The sequence below is a fragment of the Panicum hallii genome, chromosome 5 (assembly GCF_002211085.1).
Source record: "Panicum hallii strain FIL2 chromosome 5, PHallii_v3.1, whole genome shotgun sequence".
NCBI classification, from domain to species: Eukaryota; Viridiplantae; Streptophyta; class Magnoliopsida; order Poales; family Poaceae; genus Panicum; species Panicum hallii.
In genome coordinates this window covers 8,231,670-8,255,371 of record NC_038046.1, presented here as the reverse complement: position 1 = coordinate 8,255,371, position 23,702 = coordinate 8,231,670, and the positions used below count along the sequence as shown (strand labels likewise).

Sequence of the window (23,702 nt, the reverse complement as noted above, 5' to 3'; positions counted from 1 at the left end):
AGGTAGGCACTGGAGCCCCACAGCCCGAGCGAGCGATCGATCCTGCCTTTTGGAAGTTCCAAGGAAGATATGGCGGGGCGGCGCGATCGCGATGCCGATCTCGTTCCAAAAGGCGGGGACTGCAGCATGGCGGCGAGATGTCACAGTGTCAGCACGCGCCGGCGCCGGCAGCGCGTTCCGGGCCGGCTCGCTTTAAGGTGGCAGGCTGGCAGGCAGCGTGCGAGACCGATCGCCGCAGCCACCACAAAGAAACGCGCGCACATTTTTTTAACTCCGCGCAGCTCGCCGGCGCCGGCCCCGGAATCGCTTTCCCTCCAGAAGCAGAGGATCGGCGGGGCGATCTCGTGCCGTCACACGTTCGCTGGTGCCGGCCGGTGCGCTACCGCGGCACAGGATCGCGTTGCCACTTGCGACTTCCACGTCCGCCGACCAGCATGAGGGCCGGCTCGGGCTGGATTCGATTCCTCGGAGAGGCCGGCGCGGCGAGATACGCCGCTCGTGACTACTGGCGGCCGGGCGCTGTAGTTTACTGCAAGTGGCGGATACACAGAGAGCAGCTCTGCGGTCTGGTGGTACAACAGCTCAGCCGGAGGGCACATGCCGCGCGGTTGACTCTCCCAGTTCTATCTGCACAGGCAGGCAGACAGGCTGCACGGCCGGGGAGAGGGTTAGTGCAGTGCACCCGGCAGGGACGCAACCCTGCAATTCCTTTTGCCGTCGATCCTGCGTTCTCAAAGACTCGAAAGTACCCATAGGCAGGCGCTTCCGGAATCTCTTATCTCCAGGACGGTTCGCATGTCACCGCTGCCATTAGCTGGAAGCGCCGACTGAATCGCCGGCATTCGCTAGTTAACACACAACTGGGGCACGTCAATCCCCCGCCCGTCATGTCTGATCCACGGAACATGGGTTTGCATGTATCTTGTTCGAGGAACATGGAACAAAATATGGCCCATTTGGATTGAGGCCGGCGAGGCTCCACCGTCCTTCCCGACTTCCAGCCGTCCAACTTGGTTTGCTGTATACTAGCAGAGACTTTCAGTCTTGCGATTCGCTTGCAGTGCAGCATCGGTGCAGACTTCCAGTCTTGCAAGTTGCCTGCACCAGGACCAACTTCCTTTCAGCAATGAAGCTGTGCTCCCACCAGTTCAGAGTGAGCCACTCGCAGCGCACTGCTTGCTTGCGTGGTCGTGCGACAGCGAGGCGCTTGGGGTGTACTGGCTGTTTGTTCCTCGCCCTGTCGCCCACTTCACCCCTTGGTTCGCTGAATCTCTCGGGCTAGTGTCACACAGAACCCACAACAACTACCCGAATTGGTACACTTTTGAATGCTCCCGTACCAAGTTGGCTTGAAGCCACGGGGCTAAACTAACGGAAACCTAGCTATTTGCAGAAAGAAACAAGCACCGGCTCTGATAGTATAACATCCCATGCTGCGTCCTCATGTGTCTGAATATCGAATGTAACACCGAATGAATGGCACGCGTGACGTGATGAGATGATGCACTGAACAATTATTTTTAACAAATCGTGATCAATACATCGATTCAGAGATTTTGACAAGTTGCCGAGAGAACCAAGCACCAGCTCTGCTAGTATAACACCTCATGTTGTGTGCCGGTCTGTCTGAATATGGAACCGAACACTGAATGATGGCACGCTTGAATCTTGATGTCCAAGTGACAAGTGCGCAAGACGATCCATTGAAAAATTCCTTTTAACAAATGGTGGCTATCAATATATCAATGCAGAGATTCTGACAAGTTTAAGGTGGCTAGATGACAACGCTAAGTCACCAATTCAGACAGACAAATCCCACAAATTTTGAATACACCAACATACCGTAGTTCCTCAACAACAATATACTAGTAAGAACAAAACAGACCATGGTTCCTCATCATTCAGAACTGCTCACCGAACTTGCCGCATACAGGGAAAACACTCAACTGCGAACTGAACTGAGCTCACAGCCTGATATTGACACCGGATCACAGTGCAACCAGGCTCAGAAGAGGTACCTGGAGATGTAGTACTTGGAATTGGAAGCGCTAGCTGTTTTCACGTCCCCCAACCAGTGCTGCATGTGCACCCCAATGGCGTCCAGGTACAGGCTGCTCCGGCCGTGGAAGCCGACCACCTTCCCCTCCGTCGTGGCCGAGGTGAAGTAGGTCCCTATCTCGTCGCCGAACGGGCCGTACTTCCCTCGGCTGCTGACGAGGGTGATCGATCTCAAGACCCTGGGCCCTTCTTGCACGCAGGTGTTGTAGTAGCCGTAGATGCAGGTCAGGACCTCGTGTGGGTAGTCAAGCTTGATCTACACAATGTGGGTTTTGATGATGAGAAACTGTACATAATTGTGTGACGCTTCACAAAACTTTTTCTTGATGATTTTCAATGCAAAAAAAAGCTGTATTGCACTTTGTGAGTACTCAGAACTTACCCTATGTGTTATCTGGCCACCATTTCCATGCTTGGTAGACCAGATGGATTGTCCACTCCTGTCATACTCGATCTGAATGGAGCCGATGAAATCGTTTCTCATGATGTAGATTTGTTTGACGCCTGTGTAGACACCATCATCCCATGGCTTGCCTCCATCCCCACCCCACGGTCCTGGCCCTATTGGTATTGGTTCTTTCACCACACCGTATGTAACCTACAGAAATGGGGGAAATTCAAACGCAGTTCTCCATCAGTACTAGCACTTTTTTCATTATGAGTGCAGACATAATTCAGCCAAAGGAATTGGTTACCTCATCTCCAATTTCCCTCCGTGCCAGTGCAAGCATATCGGACTGTCCAGATGGGCTCGTGTCAGATATTTCTGTGTCAACTCTCTGTGATAGCACCTTGCCTTCCAGAACATGGACTCCAATGCTATCGATATACCATCCCGCCCTGCCATGGAACCCTACTATCCTTCCATCGGTCAAGCAGCTGGAGAAGAACGTGCCATGTTCATCCCCAAATGGTCCATGGCTCTTCTTCGTCGTGTGGAATGTGAGTGATTTGATCACCGTTGGGCCCATGATCATTGTTGAGCCAAAGTAACCGGTTATATGAGTCAAGATCTCTGATGGAAAATCGAATACTACCTGATAAACAAAATTCTCATGTCATGTACAACTGACAAAATTAGTTTGTAGTTTCTTAGATCAAAGCAACTCGGATAGTGAAAATGCATCACCTTTTCAGGTCTAGATCCCCCACTGGTTCCTCGCTTATCGCCCCATATCGCCTGCCCGTTTCGATCGTAGAGAAGCTTCATGGAAGATATTCCTAGTCCCCGTGTCAAATTGATTTGTCGGACACCAGTGAAAATTCCATCATCAAATATGGTTCCACTGTTCCCACCCCAGGGACCAAATCTCACTGGGGTGCTTATAGTCATGGTCCCATTATCCGAATAGAAACTAGGAATTGATACCATCTACAATGTAAAATTCACAATCTGAATGGCTTTTGCATCTACAATTTTTGTAACTAGAAAAGGAATATCCTAGGAAGTGGAGCCATTTCCAAAACTTTTCTAACAATGATCAGTTGGGTCATACCTTGTTCATCTGAGATGGATGAGGGTACTGCTCCTTCGGAAGACTGCTGGTCAGGACACTGTAGTTATCACCTCTGTCCTTCACTGCAAGAACCATGTCGTACCCAGCACTGCCATCTGCATACCTGTGACCGTTCCTGTCATAAGATCTTGTGATGCTCCGAAGCGCAGATGGCGCATTTTTCGACAGCTTAGTGTTGTTCTCTTTGTTGAGATGGCAGCCTATGGAATGGAGGCAAGACCCGGATCGCCCATGAAAGCCGACGATCTTGCCGCTGGATACCGGGAGCGAGAAGGATGTCCCTTGCTCGGTGCCAAAAGGCCCGTACTTGGAGCAGTTGCTCTGAAAGGTTAATGACCTTATGACAACTGAGGTTCCCACTGCGCCATAGCAGCCACTGATAGATGTGAGAACTTCGTGAGGGTGATCAAGTTTCACCTGTCGGAAAGGCACAATTTATTGGATAATTGCAGTAGCATTATATCAGTAAAATTCCTCCTGTCAATTGAAAAAGAGTAAAATTTCAGAACAAGCAAAGTGCTAACTGCTGCATGCAGCACTCTGCTTAACTCTTGACCGAAGAACTACGAACCTGATCGGTTTTAGAGTTTCCACTCGCAGTTCCATGCTTCTCTGACCAGACTGCGCCTCCTCTCAGGTCATACTCTATCTGTATGGAATCGATGGCCACACCATGAGTGATGATGATCTGGCGTACCCCAGAGTTGACGCCATCGTCCCAAGGGTCTCCTGCTAAACCTCCCCATGGCCCGACCGTCGTTGAATTCTTCCCCGTTAAGCCTCTGAAGCTCTATTGAACATGGACAGGTTGAGATTTTGTCCCAAACGAGAAGGGGAGCAAAAAACTGAATGTTAGAAACGCTTTTACGATGCTTGCTTTGCAGGACGCTGTGATCCTTCTCTAAGTTTTATGCAAAAAGGAAATTCATTTATACCTTCAGTCAGGTTGTAGAGATCAAGCAATTAAATATAGATGATGCAACGTATGCAGCTGTGCCCTAACAACATCTTTCTATCAGATGGGGTATGGTTGAAAAAAAAAGCGAGCATGCTAAGTTTAATCCTAGAAAATTCCAGATCATCTCCTAAAGACTAAATCATGCTCCTGCATAATTCCACCCGACCAAACAGAGACACAGAGTACACCATTCCGTTCCTTTTGGCGTCGAACAATTAGTCAGACATGAAGACTGAAATACGTCAAGTTCAGTAACAAACAGGGGTTCCTTAAAAAAAAAGTAACAAACAGGAAGGAGGCAGTACCATGTTCCGTTGTCCAAACAAAGCCCCCAACACCTGACAGAGAGAATCAAGGATTGTACCAACTAGTGCCTGGTGACGAGCTCAATAGGATGACTAGAAACAATGGCCTGCCTATTTATAGAGGAACAAGTGAAATGGAAGACAAAAAAAAGCAGGCATGGCACCGTAAGCTGGCAGCAGCACTGACGGTTGAAGAAGCCCGACAGCTACAGGAGAACTCGATTCGCTGACCTGGGTCATCACCAAAATCTCTCGGTTCATTCGCTCACGGGAGGGCCACGCCGGTAAGAAGCAATTTGTTTGCCACCGCTCGCTCTCAGATGTCACTTTTCTCTGACTTTAACCACCAACTTTGCATCAGTCCTCTGTCGTCGCGTTCACGTTCGCGACGCAGAGCTAAAGAAGACCGCACCCCTTCTTTATTCTGATTCATTCTCCAACGAGGAGTATTTTTTACCTTTTGTTCTGTTGGTTTCTTCTCTTTTGGGAAAATTCCTTGGCGAGGAGTGGATTTTTAATTACATTGAAAATGTTAAGCAAATTACTGCCTCAATGAGTGTCTAGGGTTTAGTTCAAATTTAACGTATTATTTCAAATTTAATATAAAATTCACTGCCATGCTAGGCCAGCGGGTGTTAAAAAAAGCTGTGGAGCCAGGCCCGACTAGTGACGTTACTAGCGGCTGTTCAGTGCATAGCGAGTGCTATTAGAGTATTTCAAAGTATATTAGTTTATATTTAATATACATTACATTATATTACGAAAAAATTAGCATAGTTTTACTATATTATATTACGAAAAAATTAACATAGTTTTATTACTTCCATTGCACATTTAATTTCATCTATGTTCACACAGCCAAACGAACACCAAACCAAACAACCCTTCCACATCCATTCAGCCTATCCCTGCCCCCTGCACTGCCTGCGCATGCAGTAACTGCAAACCGAGAGCCATGCGAAAGACCAGTTACACCCATAGTCCACAACAAACCAGCTCAAACAGAACTCCCGGAACGAAGGCACGGAATAATTCAACAGATCATATGTACATGCTTTTGCTATGTCTAAGGCGGGGACGCAGAAACAGAATGTGGAAACAGAACACATACAGCATCCCTCTTTCAAAGTACCACACCATTTGCCAAGAAGACGGTTCTAGAATTGTATAAACTGCTTCGTTGTTTGTGCACTCTGTAAGGACCTCCCAATGGCCTGGAGAGGTGGTACCATTTCTGAAGAATTTACCAGTTGTGCCTTTACTTGCTCAGAAAGGCCTTCAAAGAAAATGGCGGGTAAGAATCCTGCTCCAAGAATTCCAAATGTCATGTATGCAGCAAGATGTAAAGAATACCAACAGTAGAATTTAATTAAAGCGAACTGGTGAGTAGGAAGAACTTCTGTGAACAAAAGATGCGTAAACAGTCCTCTCAGATGGACATATAAAATCACCAGAGGGCATTACCAATGAGCACAAACTAAAGATGAAGTTTTAACAAGATATGATATAGGAGTAGAATCATTGGCCGACAAGTACTTAGAGATGCTACCTTGCCAACTTCCTGCTGTAGGTATTGTCTAACCACAGTTGCTTGCTGTACCACTCTCTCCAGTGATGAATATGCCGGCAGATTAGCATGTGCTGTCATTGATCATAGAGGAAGATCATAATCAGATCATAAGAAATGAGGTTACATCAGCAGGAGCTAGGCATGGAAACTTTAAGCATACCAAGGACAGCCCGATTCAAGATATCTGCAACATTCTGCCTGTACTCTGGGCTTAGTAGATGAAACATGGGTGACTTCTCAGGCTCTTCATAAGCCAGGAGGGCCATAAAATCCTATACAATGAAAAGTTGGGTATTAATACGCTTCTAAAACATCTGAAACACATAATCAGTCCCTTGGTCTGCTTTGTTAAAAGAAAAATTGTTTCAACAGGCAGAAGGGTCCTGAGACATGGAGATTTAAGGAAAAAGTACCTCTAGTTTCTCAACATACTTGGGAACCTTTCCAAACGACGTCAATTTTTTCTGGCCAAACTCAAGAGCTTCTGTGCTGTCAGTTGAAACAGAAAAGTTGATAAGAAAATTGTAACGATATCTTTCCCTTCTAATTAAATTTCGCAGACTCACCATTTTCTGGAGCGAACTAGCTCAATGAAGTGAAGACTCAAAAGATCAAAATGCAGATCCATATCATTCTCTAGCAAGTTAGGTGCCAGTTCTTCTGTCAGCTCTATGGCCTTCAGGGCATTCCCTTCTAGCACAGAATTAAAAATAGCTGGAAACAAAATCATGCTATTAGATAAAAATGATGCCATCATTAGATAAATGGCATAGAAATACTCTAATATGAAACTGTTATGATTTTATACGATCATAGCCTACAAGCCTACGATGAATTAAATGAAACACAATAAATATCCGTTTGAATCACAACTATTTCATTAAAAATGTTAATATTAAATAACAATCAATTAAAAGTTAAAAGTTTTAAAGAGAGTAACAATTAATTACATGCTGAGCTCAAAAGTAGCCAGGGAAAGTTGATAAAAGTTTGCAAGAATATTATAATATGAATTACCCATTACTTAGGTTTTCACAAAGGAAACAGGGCAACCTAATCCACGGCCAAATGCACCTTATGTGGAAACATGTCCAAGCATGGAGTGACAGGTCTCTGTCTAGAGCAGGAAAGGAAATTATGCTTAAAATCTGTGGCACGGGCCATACCCAATTATGTTATGAGTTGTTTTCAGCTTCCTGATGGCATATGTGAAAAGATGAGAGCAATAATTTCAAACCATTGGTGGGGTTTTGAGGGAGGCAAAAAGAAAATGCATTGGTGAACCTGGGACTGGTTGACAGCTCCAAAATTCATGGGAGGAATGGGTTTTAGAGATATGAAGATTTTCAATCAAGCAGTGCTTGGAAGACAATGTTGGCGGTTGATGACAGAACCTGATTCTCTGTGTGCAAAGGTTCTTAAAGGGAGGTACTATCCAAAATGTCCCTTCATAGATTCTGGTCCCACAAGGTCGTGTTCTTTTACGTGGCGAAGCTTGATGTTTGGCAAAAGGCTTTTGGAACGAGGCATCCTTTGGCGAGTGGGTAATGGAAAAGAAATCAGAATTATGAAGGATAGATCAATCTCTGATATGCCTTGTCTTCCAGTTCATCCTATGGTGCAAATACCGGATGACCTTAAGGTGAATGCTCTAATTGATGAATCATCTAGACAGTGGAATGAGGAGCTAATACGTATATGCTTTAGGCCTGCCGATGCTGAGCACATTCTAAATATTTCTCTAAGCCACAGCCAGGTTCCTGATTATGTGTCCTAGCAACTGACAAAGACGGGCATATACACAGTGAAATCTGCATACATCATGGCCAAAAGTGAGGCTGTACATCTAAAGGCTAGTGTCATGGGCAAGGGAGAATCATCGGATGTGTGCTCTGCAATTGAATGGAAACGTCTATGGAATATCGAAGCTCCACCCAAGATGAAAATTGTTATGTGGCGATTCGCACATAATTGCCTCCCAACTGGACAAAAGCTTAGAATCAGAAACATTCCAGCTTATGATCTCTGTTGTCATTGTGGGAGAGACGAAACTGTGGAACATACCTTTCTCACTTGTCAATATGTCATGGAAATTTGGAAGGAATTGAAGAAAAGATGTGGCTTCAGGAGATGGCCCAAACCCTTTGGATCCCCCTGACAATGGATTTTTGAAACTTTGGCTAACTGTTCAGATATAGAGGCCACTATCCTTGTGATATCCTTCTGGCATATTTGGGAAACTAGAAATGCTGTTTGAAATGGTGAAAATGAAGTGCATCCACACTGTATAGTTGAAAAAAACGCTGGCATATGTGGATATGGTGCTGCAGCATATGTATGAACCTGTCGCTCCCAACAGGTGTGACTCTTAAGCCTAAACGTTGGGAACCACCGCCGTTAGGATGGGTTATGATGAATGTAGATGCACCATTGTTTCAGAAAACCAATCGAATGGGAATGGGGCATTGTAATCAGAAACCATAGAGGGGAGTTTCTGGCTGCATGCAGACAGGGCATTGATAAGATCACAAATCCTGAATTAGCGGATGCTATTGCTTTCAGGTGGGCAATTCTCTTCGCTTCTAGTCTCCCATATAAGAATGTCATAATTGCGACGGATTGTCTCACTTTGATTAAAAAGCTCCGATCAGAAGCCATCGATCGCTCCTTTACGGGAATCATCACTCAGGACATCAAAAAAGCGGTGAGTGCTTCTACTGTTGTTTTCTCTTTTATTCATGTAAACAGACGGTGTAATGAGGTAGCTCATGTACTTGCTAGATCTGCCGGTCAGCTCTCTGAATCGGTATGGTTCTATGTAGCACCAGAGTTTCTCTGGTCTTCCCTCTGTAACGATCAGTTCAATAAATGAAATGATATCCTTTACTAAAAAAAAATGCACCTTAGCGAAAAACTAAAACTTATACACCGGTTTATCGATTTAATAAAATCCTATTGTTCTGGTGAATTTTGAACTGAACTAGCATTTTGCACTGGTGCGCAACAAATATCATACCCAACTACTTGTGCCAGAGTGATAAAAGACCAATGAATAACAGTAATCTATATTGAACAGAGATGGCTCTATACAGTTGTTAATTAGGCAAGGATGAATTACTGGATGACAATGGTCATAGTAAAGTGATCACAGTTTTTTTTCTTCCAAGAACAAATTGAAGTGATCATAATAACACCTCACACGTACCATTAACTTCAAAACCATAACAGAAGGCTACGACGGGATATGAAGATCAAAAAGAAATTCTCAGTTTTTTCTTTTTTGGGGGTGGTAGGGGGGACCCTCCTTTAACAGCTGTGGTACAGCTTCAAAGATGAAATGGGCATCCACACTTAAATAAATCCAAGGAAGAGACATAACTTCTACTTTTAACTTGGCCAGATTCTTTGTAATTTTCTTCAACACCTCCCCCTCCCTCCTCTTTCCAGGGTACTTAGGTAAGTTGGCCTTTAATTTCTTTTCCAGACTTTCTTTTTGTCCTTTCTAAGTGTGTTTCCTTTGTACTCTGTTTGGCTGACCTTGGTCAGTCGTTCTATAAAAGCTTGCTGTTGGAGGTAAAAAGAAAAAAAAACAAGAAGGGGAAATTGCCTGTATAGCACTCACCATGAACCGTTTTGCAAACATACCACTCCCTAGCTTCGGAATACTATTTAGCACCGACTCGTTCCCTGTCTTTGCCCTGTTATAGCACTATGCCATACGTTTCAAATCCAACGGCTCAGATATCACCCAGTCCTCCCTAACATTATCATTTCTCTTCCCTTCCCCACAGGCTGCTCCCTGTTGTTGGGTGAGATTGGACTGAGCTCCAATGTCGGGCGGAAGAGCAGTACCACCAAATCGAAGACAGGAAAAAGATCCTGGCCACAGACAAGCTCTCCTTCAGTCACATCAAGGTATAGTATCTCCATCATTGTGAATGGCTGTGGCTTCAACCCCGCTGCACCATTGGCCAGACCTCTTCCTCCTGCCACCGTGGTGCCCCTGTCCCGTGACTGCAGCATGCCTGAGAGCCTCTCCTCGACCGAGAACCCCTTTACAGCTGAGTCCCCCACCCCCACCCCCACCCCACCCCGCACCCCAACCCCTCCAAAAAAACTGGTGATTGTGCAAATGGACAACCCTGAGGAAGCGGAGGTCTCAGATGCGGGATGTTGTCCTCTGTTGCACCAATCAAAAAGTCCAGCTAACCCCAGGGGAGATGAGTTCTTGCCAGCTGCCAGATGCGAGGAAGACCGCCAGAGAAGAACCAACTAACAGAGCAAAACGGCGGAGAGGATCCAGGTCTGATCTAAGCCATTCCTTTTCAATTGTGTGGCTCAGTGATAGATGGAGCAAAAACTGTGAACAAAGTTGCAGTAAACTGGTAATCCAGGTGGAATTGATGGTATGTTTGCAAACCGAGTTCAAAATAGTGGTACCGGGCAATTTAGCCAAATGACTATCTAGGTAAATTTATCAAATATACCATAAGTGCTTCAACATGCAATATGGCAAACAACACCCCCACCCACCCCCAAGAAACTGTAGATAAAAGATTCAGTATTGACCTGCAAATAAATACCTTTACGCTTATCCACATTCACACTATAGTCAACAGGTAACTTCAACCCGGTGCTGGATAGGAATGTCTCTGCCGTCTCTTTAAAACAGTTGTGCATAAGATAAGATAGCACTATGTTTCGGACATCATTGTCGCTGACAGACTGCAGTAGTAAGAAAAAAAAATGTCAATAGCATACTACAGCTTAAGCAGATGATTATATAGTTTGTATTATTGCACTTATAAAGTAAAATGCAGTAGTAAGTAATCCCCTTCATTGAATATGAAAGCAAAGGGTAGAATGTGAAGCTATTGACAAAGTTGGTGCCGAGCATATCTACGCTAGTTGGCTCAATAGTAAAGGCAGAGTGACATAAGAGGAAAGTGGTAGTGACTTCGAGGTAATGCAAACCATTGCAGTGGCAGCTGGGAAAAAAGCAGAGTGGATGAATCATGTTATGATGCTGGCCGAGATAGACAACGGCAAGGACATACATAAGCAGGTGAAATGGATCAATGCTCAATTTTAGGCCAGCAACACAGTTCAGGTAAGATGTGTGGCACATGTCTTCGGCCAGCTTTTGATGCCATATAGATTTATGGATTGTGAGAAATACCAGAGATCCGATATGGCTCATCAACCTTGCTTTTTAGGCTCTTTTGTCGTCTTCCGTTACTAACAGAACAAGATGTATTGAGTGGTTCAACTATTTGCACTATACGCTTAATTGTCCAACAACATATTAGGTTGCCTGTAGCATTGCTCCCAATATATTTAACCCACTAAAAAACAACTGAGCTTGCTGCCCCCCGCCATGACAGAATTGGCCCTTAAAACTCCACTGAGTTCCAACCAACATCAGCGACAAAGCTCCAAACTTGTTTTCACTACAGAACCACGCAATCCACAAGTTCCAATCTTTTCTCACTAGACGCCACCTACCGAAGGACTTCTAATCTCCTTTGCAAACCCTAACACGAGCGCATCCCCCAGTCCAAACACTCCAAAATCCAAGTAACCATCTCTTCGAAACATAATCCAAGTAACCATACCACCCTACGAAATAACGAATTCAACGACGACCACAGAGGAACACCGAATTCGCACGCAAGCAGGAACGAATCTACTCGAGCCATATAATGGGAGCGCCTGCCTAAACAAGGAAAACAAACACAATGATTCAACAAGCGAGGGAAGATGGGGGGCGTGGAGAGTGGGCGTACGACGTTCTCGTAGAGACGAGGATCGAGGTCCATCATGACGGAGGAGAAGAAGAGAGGAGGGCGGCGCCGGATGCGAGGAGGCCTCAGGGAGGACGAAGGCTGTTCCTGCCCGCTGCTGGGGCCTGGGGAGCGATGATTCCTGAGAGGAGGATTTGACCCCGTATTTTATTCACCTTTTTGCCCTTTTTGTCTGGCTTCTTTCGTTTCATTATATCTCCAGTTTTTATAACATAAAAAAAACTAAAAGAGAAGAAGGCTACTCAAGAGCCCTGCTTCCAAAGCATAGTCACAAAGGAAAATGAAAGTTGGAATAAGGAGAAAGGAAGCAGAGGTGGAGGATCCGGTAGGATGAAGTGTGGCGCTCGTCGTACCTTGATTCGGCCACGAAATTGTGCTATAGCTTATGGATGTAGCTATCTTATACTCCTACGCTTCAAATCTGAGCCCAAAGGAAAGAAGAAGACACCGTGTATTAGATTTAGACATACTTCAATTCGATTTCATCCTCCGCCACGGGAAGGAAGTGACAATAAAAACAAATTTTGATTCCAGCTGTGGATGATGCTTATGTGATAATAGATGGCACTAAATAGAGATTGTCGTTTAGGATTGGGGCTAAGATTTTGTGTGTGTTGGGATAGGGCAGGGTGGAGGAGGTAGTTGGTGGTCGTCGAGGGTTAAAGGAAAACTCAGGAGGCAACGGCTTACATGCGGGATGGGTGGCGCTCAAGAGATATTATAGAATATGGAGCAGGAGCCTCATTGGAGATGTTAATTGTAAGTTGGGAAGATGCCACAAGATGACGGCTAGTAGAAGATGGTATTTGATGGTAAGAGCGTCGGTTTAATTTGGTTGTTGATGGCATACGGTTTAGAATGACAGTATAGGAGATCGTGAAGAGGTTGGTACGAGAGTTTTATGATAACTTCGTGTATGATGAATTCAGATTTGATTAGGTGGCTTCGTTACGCTATGCATTATTTCTTTAAGTACTTATGACTTAGCTAAAAATTATAAAAATAAATAAATAATAGTCAAATCGTTAGTCTTTGAGAGAGAAAAAACTAGTGAGGTAAAGATGATAAAATATTTTTCTAGGTAGCGAGAAGCTTTAGTACATACATAATTGATTTTTTTTCATTACAACCTGAACTGGATCCTTTCACTAAGATAAGTTCTGGCCTGCTTGCTATTGTATTAATTAATTAATATGTCGTACCCCACCAATTTTCAAATAACTGTCATTTTGATATATGTGTAGTCAACACATTTTAGTTTTTAACATCAATATCTATTTTAATATTTAAAATTAACTTTTAAAATGGTATGACTAGATTCTTCCTCGATGATATTTCAAAATATTCTTTATTTTTAATTCGTTTAACATTATTAATCCATATAATGTCTCGGTGTACTGTTTGAAACGATAATTATTTGAAGACTGGAGGTGCTTGATAAGATATGTGAATTTTGAACAAAGTGTGTAATATAAACGGTTGTCTTTTCAATTATCACTTGGGAAGAGATGCAGTACATAAAAGAGGAAGAATGAAAGGAAAATCCTGACGTAACAATTTGTATTTGTTTTCGACAAATTTAAGAATTTACTATTATATGATAAATATAAACTTTACTAAACTCAAAATCTACCATATTTTAAAGGAACCTCACTTGTACTCACTACATTAAAAATACAGGTTAGAAATTATCTTCGAGAAATACAAAGTTACCATATTTTAGCTAACATTTAATTAGTATTATTAAGTTTTTGCTAGCGGACGGATGCATGGTTAGTTGTGTACTCTCTCTCCCTCCTCCGTTAGATGGGTTCAATTACTTTTCTTTTTGTTATCGATAAAGAAAATTACTATATCTCCTTGTACTAGTCTCTCTCTCTCTCTCTCTCTGCGTGTGTGTGTGTCTGCCGTAAACACGCACGCACAAAAGAAAAGAACAAGACAAAACAAAATGCCTACATGCATACTACCATGAACCTTTCGCAAACTGATGAGGCTTTCATGGCTGTATCTGTATATTGGCTATATCTGTATGCACTGGATTAATTAGGTCAGTACGAGATACAGCTTTTATGGCTGTATCTGTATGGTCGGTGGATTGGAGAGGCTGCTTCGGACTAGCTAGGTAGTAGGAGCGAATGGGGAAGAAATGGGATGCCGTGTGCCTGTGTGTTTACCGATGACGACAAGAAAAGTAATTGTGATTAGTAGAAAATAAGAAATATAAAAATAATATGTGTCCTCCTGTCAGCTAATAGGATGTGTTGGCTGTAAAACTCTCAAACTCAACTTGTTTAAAACAAGCTCTTACAAGTTCTTACCAAGCTAAAATAGGATGGGTCGGCAACCAACATGTCAAGCACCTGGAAAGAAGTGTATCGATATTGCAGCAACAACACCTATCAAGCCATAGTCGGATATGTGGAGCTGTAGGTGGGCTAAAAAAAGCACAAGGAAATACTAGCACCACATTAGTCACAAAAGCAAGCTTAGTAATCGTTCAACGGCGGGAGTGTGCTGGTCCTAACCAAGACCGTGCTAGAGGCGCGAGCCTGAATACAAAGGAAAGTCACAACACACCTCCAGAATCAAAACAGAAACACAAAGTACAACCTCTTTCTTTTTCCTTTTCTCTTCTTTTTTTTTCTTTCGTTTCTTTTTCTTCTTTTGTTTTTTCTTCTCTTTTCTTTTCAGGGGAATAAAATCTTTTGTTTGACAATTAAAATAAAAATATTACAGCATACAACCTCTACCAACTCGGAATGACAAATCCTGTTTCAGATAGCCAGACGCACAAATCTCCAAGTCGATTCTGGAGCGCTCAGATGGAGTTTGTGACCAAGATCAGATCCATTGGAAAGAGCACGAGTTAAGCTCTCTAGATTGTCTTAAAACTCCCAACTCGGATACCGAATATAGAAACTACAGCAGTTTTCTTCCCGGACTGAATTGAAACTCTGAAACAAAATTTGGTGACAAGAACTCGAAACTCTAAAGGACTACAACTAAGACCAGCAACTCGACACAACCGATGCAACCGAAAACTCAACAAACCCTAACTAAGAAGTACTAGTAAAGGCTCAAAAGGGTCTATAGGACTGCGGCGGGGGGAAACAAATTTGTACTATTTTTGGTTTTTTCTGGACTGTAGGAAAATAAAAATAGCGAAGGATTGGAAATTTCTCACCGAACAACCTTGCTCTGATTACCAACTGATGTGAACCTGTTAGGGTTTGTTCCTAATCTTTCAATGAGAGGCGTGGAATAACTCGATTGATGGAGGAGACGATGTTCACGGTCCGACTACAACCTTCCAAGGATGTTGCGCCTTAGCAACCGATACACCATCTCTTTTGGTTGCCGCGATCTTATGGAGCGCGACACCCGGCCACTAGGACACTCGTCCTGCAAGCAATCAAAGAACAAGGAAGAACAAGTAGAACAAGCAACTCAATTGCAAATATGAAGATAAGAACCAATCTGAAATCACAAAGGTGGGGTTCTGAATCGAGTAGAACGGATGGTCTAGCCGACACACGCGTCTACAAGCAAGTAGCAATGGCTAAACTTTCAACAAAACAAAATCCAATCTGTTTGTGGTGGCTATGAAGGTATATAAGAGGGTAGAGGATGATCAGGACGTGGTGGAGGTCGTCCCTAAACCCTAGGACGCGCCCCTATTGGGCCTCACTCGATACACACCCCATCGGGCCAAAATCAGGTGACGCAGCACCGTGGACAGAAAAGGTCTTTGTAGTAAATCAACGATTGCGGCCGCCTTGGAGAAGATATAGATATGAGTCCAGATCCATATGAAAGTAAACTTTATATGCTTTCCGTGAAGTCCAAAAACTCCCCAATCGGAGTGCGTATGAAGTCATGGCAGCCGTTACAACTTGGTTCTGTCCTGCAGTCCGATTCCAATATCCAAAACGTGTTGGATTTGGACTCTTCCTTTCCTTGCATCAAAAGTGACGTGGTGGCCCGGTGGAGAACATTGGGAAGACTTGAGCTTGGTCCCCAATCAATTTCTTTGGTCCTCCATGTTTTTTATATAATTTCCACGAGTCAAGTAATTCTGAAAACGAGAATGCATAGAAATTATAGTGCAGTATTAATTGTTCAAATATGTTAAATTTAATCTTGATATAAAGTTGATTCACGTTTAGAAGAAGATACTAATACAGTCGTATGTCCTCATCATTTACTCCGCTGGGGCTGGGCAGGGGACGATGTTGTTGATGCCTTTGCCTCTCGCTGCTTGTATAGGCGTCGTGTTCCCCTCTCCATGTGTTGCATTTGCAGGAGGAAGAAGAAACATGCGTGGCCATTTCCTAGGTGGCTACGCGCTTGCTCCCTTCTTGACGTGCAGCAGAGCAACCGAGGGTGCGTTCGTTTTCTACCCTCTAAATTTTAGACCCATCACATCAAAAAGAATCTTGTCATTTAGAAGTATTAAATAAAATCTAATTACAAAAATTTTTGCACAGATGGGTGCTAATTCACGAGACAAATTTAATGAGCCTAATTAATCCATAATTTGCCACAGTGATGCTACAGTAATCATCCGCTAATCATGGACTAATATACCTCATTAGATTCGTCTCGCGAATTAGCCCTGAAGTTCTGCAATTAGTTTTATAATTAGATTTTATTTAATACTTCTAAATGACAAGATTCTTTTTGATGTGACATCTCTAACTTTAGACCCCAGGAAACGAACACACCCCGAGCCGATGGACTCGATTTGATTCCGTCCCTGTCGATTTGACGTGCTGCTGCAGCTCGGTTTCAGCAGGCGGCACCTCCAAGGAGTATTTCATTTTCGACAGCAGCGGCTTTTATTGCGTTTTAGGGGGCGAGCAATCCGTTTAGGAGCTGGTGTCTTCTCCTGTTCTTCCGGTTTGGTGACAGCTTTCAGTTCAGCTCAAGTGGCAGCTGCAGGCCTGCAGCTCGACCAGGACCAGCACACCATTCTAATCTGCACCATGGCTGTCCGGTGTTAAGCTATATATATTTTTTTCTCTTGCTTTGTTTCTGTTCCTGTCAAGCTCGAGCTCAAGCTTTCGAACTGCGAAATGTCACTTCATTCCTTGCAACAGTGAACATCATTGCCGCCTTGCCCTTTTAGTTTAGATCTCTTTAACTAATTCATGTGTTGGCACATAACAAGTTAGTATTCTACCTCTTTTCATACATATTAACTGCTTGTTTATCTAGTAACTCGGCATTATTTCCGGTGCATGCTATTTTGGTATATTTCGCTAGCTAATATTTCCTAGTACTAGCTTCTAGTGTGACTATAGTTTGTTCTGTAATCGCTCGGCAACAGTTAGTAGCGACGGATCTGAAGGAGCTTTAACCAACGAGATCATCTTTGTGAGTTTGTGAGGCCGACCAGTAACGAAAGGAACAACAGCCATAGCGCCAGCTGCTGGAACGCATCGCGAGCAGGCAAGCCTTGGGTCTGCTTCAGAGTTGAGTTATCCTAGAGCTGAACGGGTCGAGATTCTTTCCCCGAAGATCCAAATTTCCATGTGATTCATACCGGACGTCTAGCGTCGAATGAACAGCATTCAAGTTCAATTTCAGAGGTGGATCGCAACTTTTGACGACGTGATCTTATATTACAGTTAGTACTCTGGGCTGGGCAAATTTAACCGAGAATTGAGAACCAAACTGAAGGAACCGGAACGGAACCGAGAAAATTCGGTTCGGCGGTTCTCAGGAACCAAATTTACTGGTTAATTTAGTTCGGTTCTTGATTAACCGAGGAACGGAGACTAATAAATATTCAGCCCATTAAGGCATTAGGCCCAATAGAGCACCCGCCCAAGTGCCCAACTGGTCACACCGAAACCTTAAGGTGCACTGGCTCCCTCCCATACCACAGTCCCACTTCTAGTCCTAGCCGCGCGCCCGCCCCTATCCCACCACCAGTCCCAGACTCGCAGTTGATAGCGCTGAGCCGCCGTCGACATCCAACTCGCCGCCCCCGCCCTGCCCTGGCCCCGGCCGCCGCGCGCCCCCGCCCGGGCCGTCCCCCGCTGCCCAGCGCCTCCGCCCACGGCAGCGGTGGCCGCCGCCACCAAGGCCGTCCCCGCTCCGGCCGTCCTCGCCCCCACCCACAGCGGCCCGAGCCGCCGCCGCCGCCCAACGCCCGTCGCATGGCCACGGCCAAGCGGCCAGCACCCTTGTCACCTGACGCAGGCGCCCGTCTAGTTGGGTAGCAGGGCCTGAAAAATTTCGGTTCCCTCGGTTAGAACCGGAACCGACCCGAAAGTAATGAAACCGAAATTCGTCGGTTCTTATATCTGAAAAGATTCCTGTTTTCAAAAGAACCGAGGAACCGATGGATTCGGTTAGAACTGAATGGACTAGTTAGTACGTTCGAACTAGTCCAATTCGCTCATGAGCCTTGACTTTGGCAGTAAAGCATCCACCGACCCTTTCCATACGCAAAACAAACTTCCTAACTACATAGCCCTACAAAGGGTGTGTTCGTTTCCCATTAGAGAGCTCTAAAAACTTTAGAGTGCTCGCTCTCTCTAAAGAATCGCGGTCTTATTAGAGGCCGGATTAGAGGGCTGTTCGGTGCCGGGCCTCTAAAGTTTAGATGTTTCGGGTTTTAGAGGGGTGAAACGAACGGACCCAAAGTCCTAGTGCCCTTATTTAAAATCATATAGCTAACGCCTCATGTTTGCATACTCAATTTACATATTCTGTTTATTCTATATATGAATTAGAGTATATGGAAGAGATCCGATAGATGAATTAGTTTCCATCTTTCTCTATTTGTTTATAAATTCGATCAGATTTAATGAGGTTTGATTTTATATAAACCTAAAATATGTTATATTTTGAAGCAAGAGGGAGTAATATGCAAAGCAGCCAGCGGGCGGAGTCTCGCCCTAGTACAGGCGACTGCATGCCATTATTGCGGAGAGTTATTTCCGCAGCCTCCCTACCAAGTCGTAGTTGACCTCAACGAGCATGCTGAGATGAAATGAAACATCACGCGCTGCGCTGCTCGTCGGAGATCAATCACCACAAGTCCATAGCCATGCCGTCCGTCACGATCCCGTCGCCGCCGCCGTATCTCCTCCTCCTCATCGTCATCACCGCAGGCCTCGCCGTCGTCTCGGAAGTCGCCGCGTTTCTGGACTGCGGCGACGCGCCGCCCTCGCCTCCTCCCTCCTCCTCCTCCCCTTCACCCCCACCACCATCGGCGCCCGCCAACGGCGGCGGCAGCAACGCGTCGTTCCGCGCGAACCTCCTCACGCTCCTGGGCGCGCTCCCGCGCGCCGCGGCGCCCACGGGGTTCGCGTCCCTCTCCCTCGGCGCCGGCCGCGACCGCGCCTTCGTCCGGGGCCTCTGCCGCGGGGACTTCGCGCCTCCCCGGTGCCTCGCCGACCTGCAGGAGGCCGTCGCCGACCTCGGCGCGGGCTGCCCCGGCAGCCGCCGCGCCTCCATCTGGCTCGACGTCTTCGTCGCCTACGCGGACACCAACGCGTCGACTCCCCGCGAGGAAGACTACCGCATGGTCCTTTACGACACGCGCATGGTCGCCGACCCGGCCGGCTACTTGCGGGCGTACGGCCCGCTGATGGCCCGCCTTGTGGCGCGCGCGGCGGGCGGCGGGCCAGCAGGGAGGCCGCCGCCGTTCTTCGCCACCGGCGAGGTGGAGTACGCCAGGGACGATCCCAACGGGACCATGTACGGGATGGTGCTGTGCATGAGGGACGTCACGGCGGCGGACTGCGGCCGGTGCCTGCAGGCCTCGGTGCCGCGGCTGCCGTGCTGCTCGGGGAACCAGGGAGGCGTCGTGCTGGCCTACAGCTGCTTCCTGAGGATCCAGGTGTACACCTACTACGACCTGGCGCTCGACGCGCCGCCTCCAGCCTCTGAACCGCCGCCCCCGCCGTCCCCGCCCGCCGGGGAGACACGCGGTGAGTGTGAACTCTGGACTCTGGAGGCAGGCATACTGAAAAATTCTCCGCGCGTTGACGCTTGACTTGTCGTGCATGACCCGACTCTGACCCGTCAACACCGCCCCCTTCGGTGGTGCGAAATAAACATGCAGGAACGAAGACACCAAGGGCGCGTTTGGTTCCCATCGTCGCAGTCGTCGTTCCACTCTTGACGCTGCTCGTCCTGGCGTCCGTGCTGACAGCTGGTGTTTACCTGCGAAGGCGAAGAGGTCTCAAAGAGCACTCCACGGCGAGGAGGAGGGCCAAGGACGAGGATTGCAGCACGAGCTACGTTCACCCGGAGAAGTTCACGCTGCGGGTGCTGAGGGCGGCGACCGGCAACTTCGCTGCGGAAAACAAGCTGGGGGAGGGAGGTTTCGGACAAGTTTTCAAGGTGCTGTCACTGTCACTCTTTCGCTCGAGAATCATCAGCTGCGTCAGCTCGTGAACCTACAATGCAGTACTGACAGGAAGCAAGCAGAAGCGTACTAGTAATCCCTGCCTGATGATGGCTCACATCACATCGAATGCAACTTGTATTGTTCTCAGGGCAGGCTTCAGGATGGGCAGGCCGTCGCGGTGAAAAGGCTCTCCCAGGGCTCATCCCAGGGCTTCCACGAGCTGAAAAACGAGCTGACCCTCGCCTCCAAGCTGACGCACAGGAACCTCGTGCAGCTTCTCGGGGTCTGCCTGGAGGAGACGGAGAAGCTCATCGTGTACGAGTACCTGCCGAACCGGAGCCTGGACAACGCCCTTTTCGCCGGTATAGTACTACGCGATCCCTCGGCCCAAACTTGAGGCTATCTCTGACTCTAAAGTTGTGCCTCTCCCGCAGACGCAGCGAGATGGCAGCCGCATCAAGCGCTGGACTGGAGCAGGAGATACGCGATCATCCGCGGGATCGCGCGCGGCCTGCTGTACCTCCACGAGGAGTCCCGGCTGCGCATCATCCACCGCGACCTCAAGCCCAGCAACGTCCTCCTGGACTCGGACCTGAGCCCCAAGATCTCGGATTTCGGCCTGGCCAGGGCGTTCTGGGGAGACGAGACCAGGGAGGTGACGAAGCGACCGGCTGGGACCCTGTAAGTGCCGTGGCAACAGCAGCCTGCTGACAGGCCATTGTAGCTGACAGGCCTCACCTCCCCTCCCTTGTAAAAAGAAAGCTCTCTGCTACCTGCAATTCATCACTTGATTGCATGTTCGTGCAGTGGGTACATGTCGCCGGAGTACGCGTACTACGGGCACGTCTCCACCAAATCGGACATGTTCGGCTTCGGGGTGATCGTCCTCGAGATCGTCACCGGTCGAAGGAACACCAGCGTATACGCTGAAGAAGATGGCAGCAGCAGCAATCTGCTGAGCTACGTGAGTAGCGACCGGCTCCATCGCCAGAATCAACAAGCATTGGCCACCGTGTGTTTACAGTGCCTGCTGCTGGCTGCTGCAGGTGTGGGAGAAGTGGAGGCGCGGGTCGGCGGCGGACGTCGTGGACGCGTCGCTGGGCGGCCGGTACGCCCGGGCCGAGGCGCTCGCCTGCGCGCAGGTCGGGCTCCTGTGCGTGCAGAAGGACCCCGGCTCCAGGCCCGACGCGTCGGCCGTCCTCCTCATGCTGGACGGCCAGTCGGCGATCCAGCAGAGGCCCTCCCGCCCGGCGTTCAGCGACGGGTCCGCGAGCGCCGCCGCCTCGTGGCGCGCCGCCGCCCACGGAGGTGGAGCGCGCCGTTACGGGCGTCGTCCCGCGGCCGATCCTCCTGTCTCGGAGAACGGCATCACGGTTACGGATCTCCAGCCGAGGTAGCAGACTGAGACTGGACTGCACAGTACAGTTCATGGCTACTGCCTACTGCTGCTGTTAATAAAATTGAGCCTCTGATCGAACTATTTTCACATTTCTTTGGTGTTATTCTATCTATCCGTGCACTGAGACTGACTTTACGGATCGACTGAGGGGAAAAAATCTGATTTATTACACATGAGAAAGATTACAGAATGGAGGCAGGCAATGCATGGACGATTGAGCATGCGGTAGCCCTACTTGTCATCAGTCACCCACGGCTGGTGTGCCTCCGCTTCTCCACCCACGACGGAGACAGCACCGGCGTCGGCCCCACGAACTCCATCTTCTTGCTGTCGTCCAAGTAGTTCCTCACAGGGATGGCGTCGCCGTCGGCATTCCCAGATATTATCTCGGCCTGTGCGTCCCCTTCGCCGTTCTCCTCCTCCTCCTCCTTCCCCACCACCCGTATCCTCCACACCTTGACGCTCTTGTCCAGCCCCGCGCTGTACACCACCATGCTGCGGCCCTCCACCTCACTGCCTTCGCCGTCGCCCACGGTCAGGCACCGCACCGGGCTCCGGTGGCCCTCGATCACGGCCAGGCACGTGTGTGTCGCGCCGCCGCCCTTCCCCTCCCGCCTCCACACGCGCATGGTCGCGTCCTCCGAACCGCTCACGACCACCCGCCCGCTGCAGCCGGAGGCCAGGCAGTAGACCGCCAGGCGGTGGCCCTTGAGGTACCCCGCATGCACCGGCCGCCCCGCGGTGGCCTTCTTGTCCCACACGTTGACGTAGCCGTCCGACGAGCCGGCGTACAGGAAGCACCTGCGCGTGGCTCCGGAGCCCGCGTGGCAGAGCGTGAGCGCGTTCACCGGGGACAGCTCGGACTCGGAGCGGAGCACGATGATGAGCGCGTGCGCGGTGCCGCCGGGGACGCGGCGCCACATCTTTACGGTGCCGTCGCTGGAGCCCGTGAAGATGCACCCCTCGGCCTCGTTTACGACCATGGCGTTGATCGGCCCGTCGTGCGCGACGAAGGAGTCGATGCAGGTGCCGTCGGAGAGCTTCCACGCCTTGACGGTGCGGTCGTGGGAGGCGGTGTAGAGGAGGCCCGCGACGGCGTGGAGGATGAGGCAGGAGACGGTGTCGCGGTGGTGGTGCGGGCGCTTCTTGCCGAAGCAGAGGATGGAGAGACTGCCCTTGGCCGGGAGGGTGGCCGCCTTCTTGGCGCGGACGTGGTCGCTGATGGCGGCGGCGCAGACGGTCCAGACCCGGACGTGGTGGTCGCGGCCGTGGGACGTGACGAGCGTGTCCCCGCACGCGGCGAGCGCCTGGACGCGGCCGCGGCCCACGTTGAGGCAGCCGCGGTTGCAGCACTCGGGCGCCGCCCACGCGCGGACCCGGCCGCTGTCGGAGGCAGTGAACAGGACGCCCCGGGCGACGGCCAGCGCGTGCACGTCGCTCTCCAAGCGGTGCAGCGCGGCGAGGCAGTGGTAGATGGCGCCGGGCGAGGGCGGGAACCTGTGGCGGCCGTGCAGCGGCGACTGCACCCAGGGCGAGCAGCCGCCGCTCATGGGCACGTCCACCCCTGGCACGGACGACATGCTGAAGCGCGCCGGCGAGCGGCCGCCCGCGGAGCGCGCGTGGTACTGGTGCAGGGGCGTGCGCGCGCCCGGGTTCGACATGCGGTCCTCCTCGATGGAGTTGAAGCTCCTGCGGCGGCCGAAATTCATGGCGATCGATC

The 23,702-nt window shown here is 48.5% G+C and overlaps 4 protein-coding genes across 6 annotated transcripts; 1 reads left to right on the top strand and 3 right to left on the bottom strand.

Annotated features, from left to right (window-relative positions):
- Nucleotides 1-1,680: 1,680 nt before the first annotated feature.
- On the bottom strand, nt 1,681-4,978 carry LOC112895558 (jacalin-related lectin 3). The gene is made up of 7 exons (XM_025963521.1): nt 4,839-4,978; nt 4,147-4,365; nt 3,555-3,992; nt 3,188-3,430; nt 2,754-3,095; nt 2,441-2,656; nt 1,681-2,314 (listed from the first exon to the last, which is right to left on the bottom strand). Exons 1-7 carry the CDS (start codon nt 4,839-4,841, stop codon nt 2,006-2,008), a joined length of 1,770 nt encoding a protein of 589 aa, XP_025819306.1. The 5' UTR covers nt 4,842-4,978; the 3' UTR covers nt 1,681-2,005.
- Nucleotides 4,979-5,641: 663 nt separating this feature from the next.
- On the bottom strand, nt 5,642-12,365 carry LOC112895341 (glucose-induced degradation protein 8-A homolog). Of its 2 annotated transcripts, none has more exons than XM_025963296.1 (7): nt 12,195-12,365; nt 10,992-11,133; nt 6,975-7,122; nt 6,822-6,897; nt 6,569-6,680; nt 6,388-6,479; nt 5,642-6,114 (listed from the first exon to the last, which is right to left on the bottom strand). In XM_025963296.1, exons 1-7 carry the CDS (start codon nt 12,228-12,230, stop codon nt 6,097-6,099), a joined length of 624 nt encoding a protein of 207 aa, XP_025819081.1. In that variant the 5' UTR covers nt 12,231-12,365; the 3' UTR covers nt 5,642-6,096. The 2 variants fall into 2 exon arrangements, with proteins under 2 accessions (XP_025819081.1, XP_025819080.1); XM_025963295.1 differs by having other exon boundaries at nt 5,642-6,141; nt 12,195-12,362.
- Nucleotides 12,366-19,089: 6,724 nt separating this feature from the next.
- Nucleotides 19,090-22,149, top strand: LOC112895668 (putative cysteine-rich receptor-like protein kinase 35). Of its 2 annotated transcripts, none has more exons than XM_025963648.1 (6): nt 19,090-20,161; nt 20,296-20,576; nt 20,732-20,945; nt 21,018-21,264; nt 21,391-21,547; nt 21,630-22,149. In XM_025963648.1, the coding sequence occupies exons 1-6, from the start codon at nt 19,219-19,221 to the stop codon at nt 21,978-21,980; spliced, it is 2,193 nt and encodes a 730-aa protein (XP_025819433.1). In that variant the 5' UTR covers nt 19,090-19,218; the 3' UTR covers nt 21,981-22,149. The 2 variants fall into 2 exon arrangements, with proteins under 2 accessions (XP_025819433.1, XP_025819434.1); XM_025963649.1 differs by having other exon boundaries at nt 20,737-20,945; nt 21,630-21,770.
- A 78-nt stretch (nt 22,150-22,227) lies between these two features.
- LOC112892357 (protein JINGUBANG-like) lies at nt 22,228-23,691 on the bottom strand. The gene has a single exon (XM_025959539.1). It carries the CDS (start codon nt 23,689-23,691, stop codon nt 22,228-22,230), a length of 1,464 nt encoding a protein of 487 aa, XP_025815324.1.
- Nucleotides 23,692-23,702: the final 11 nt, after the last annotated feature.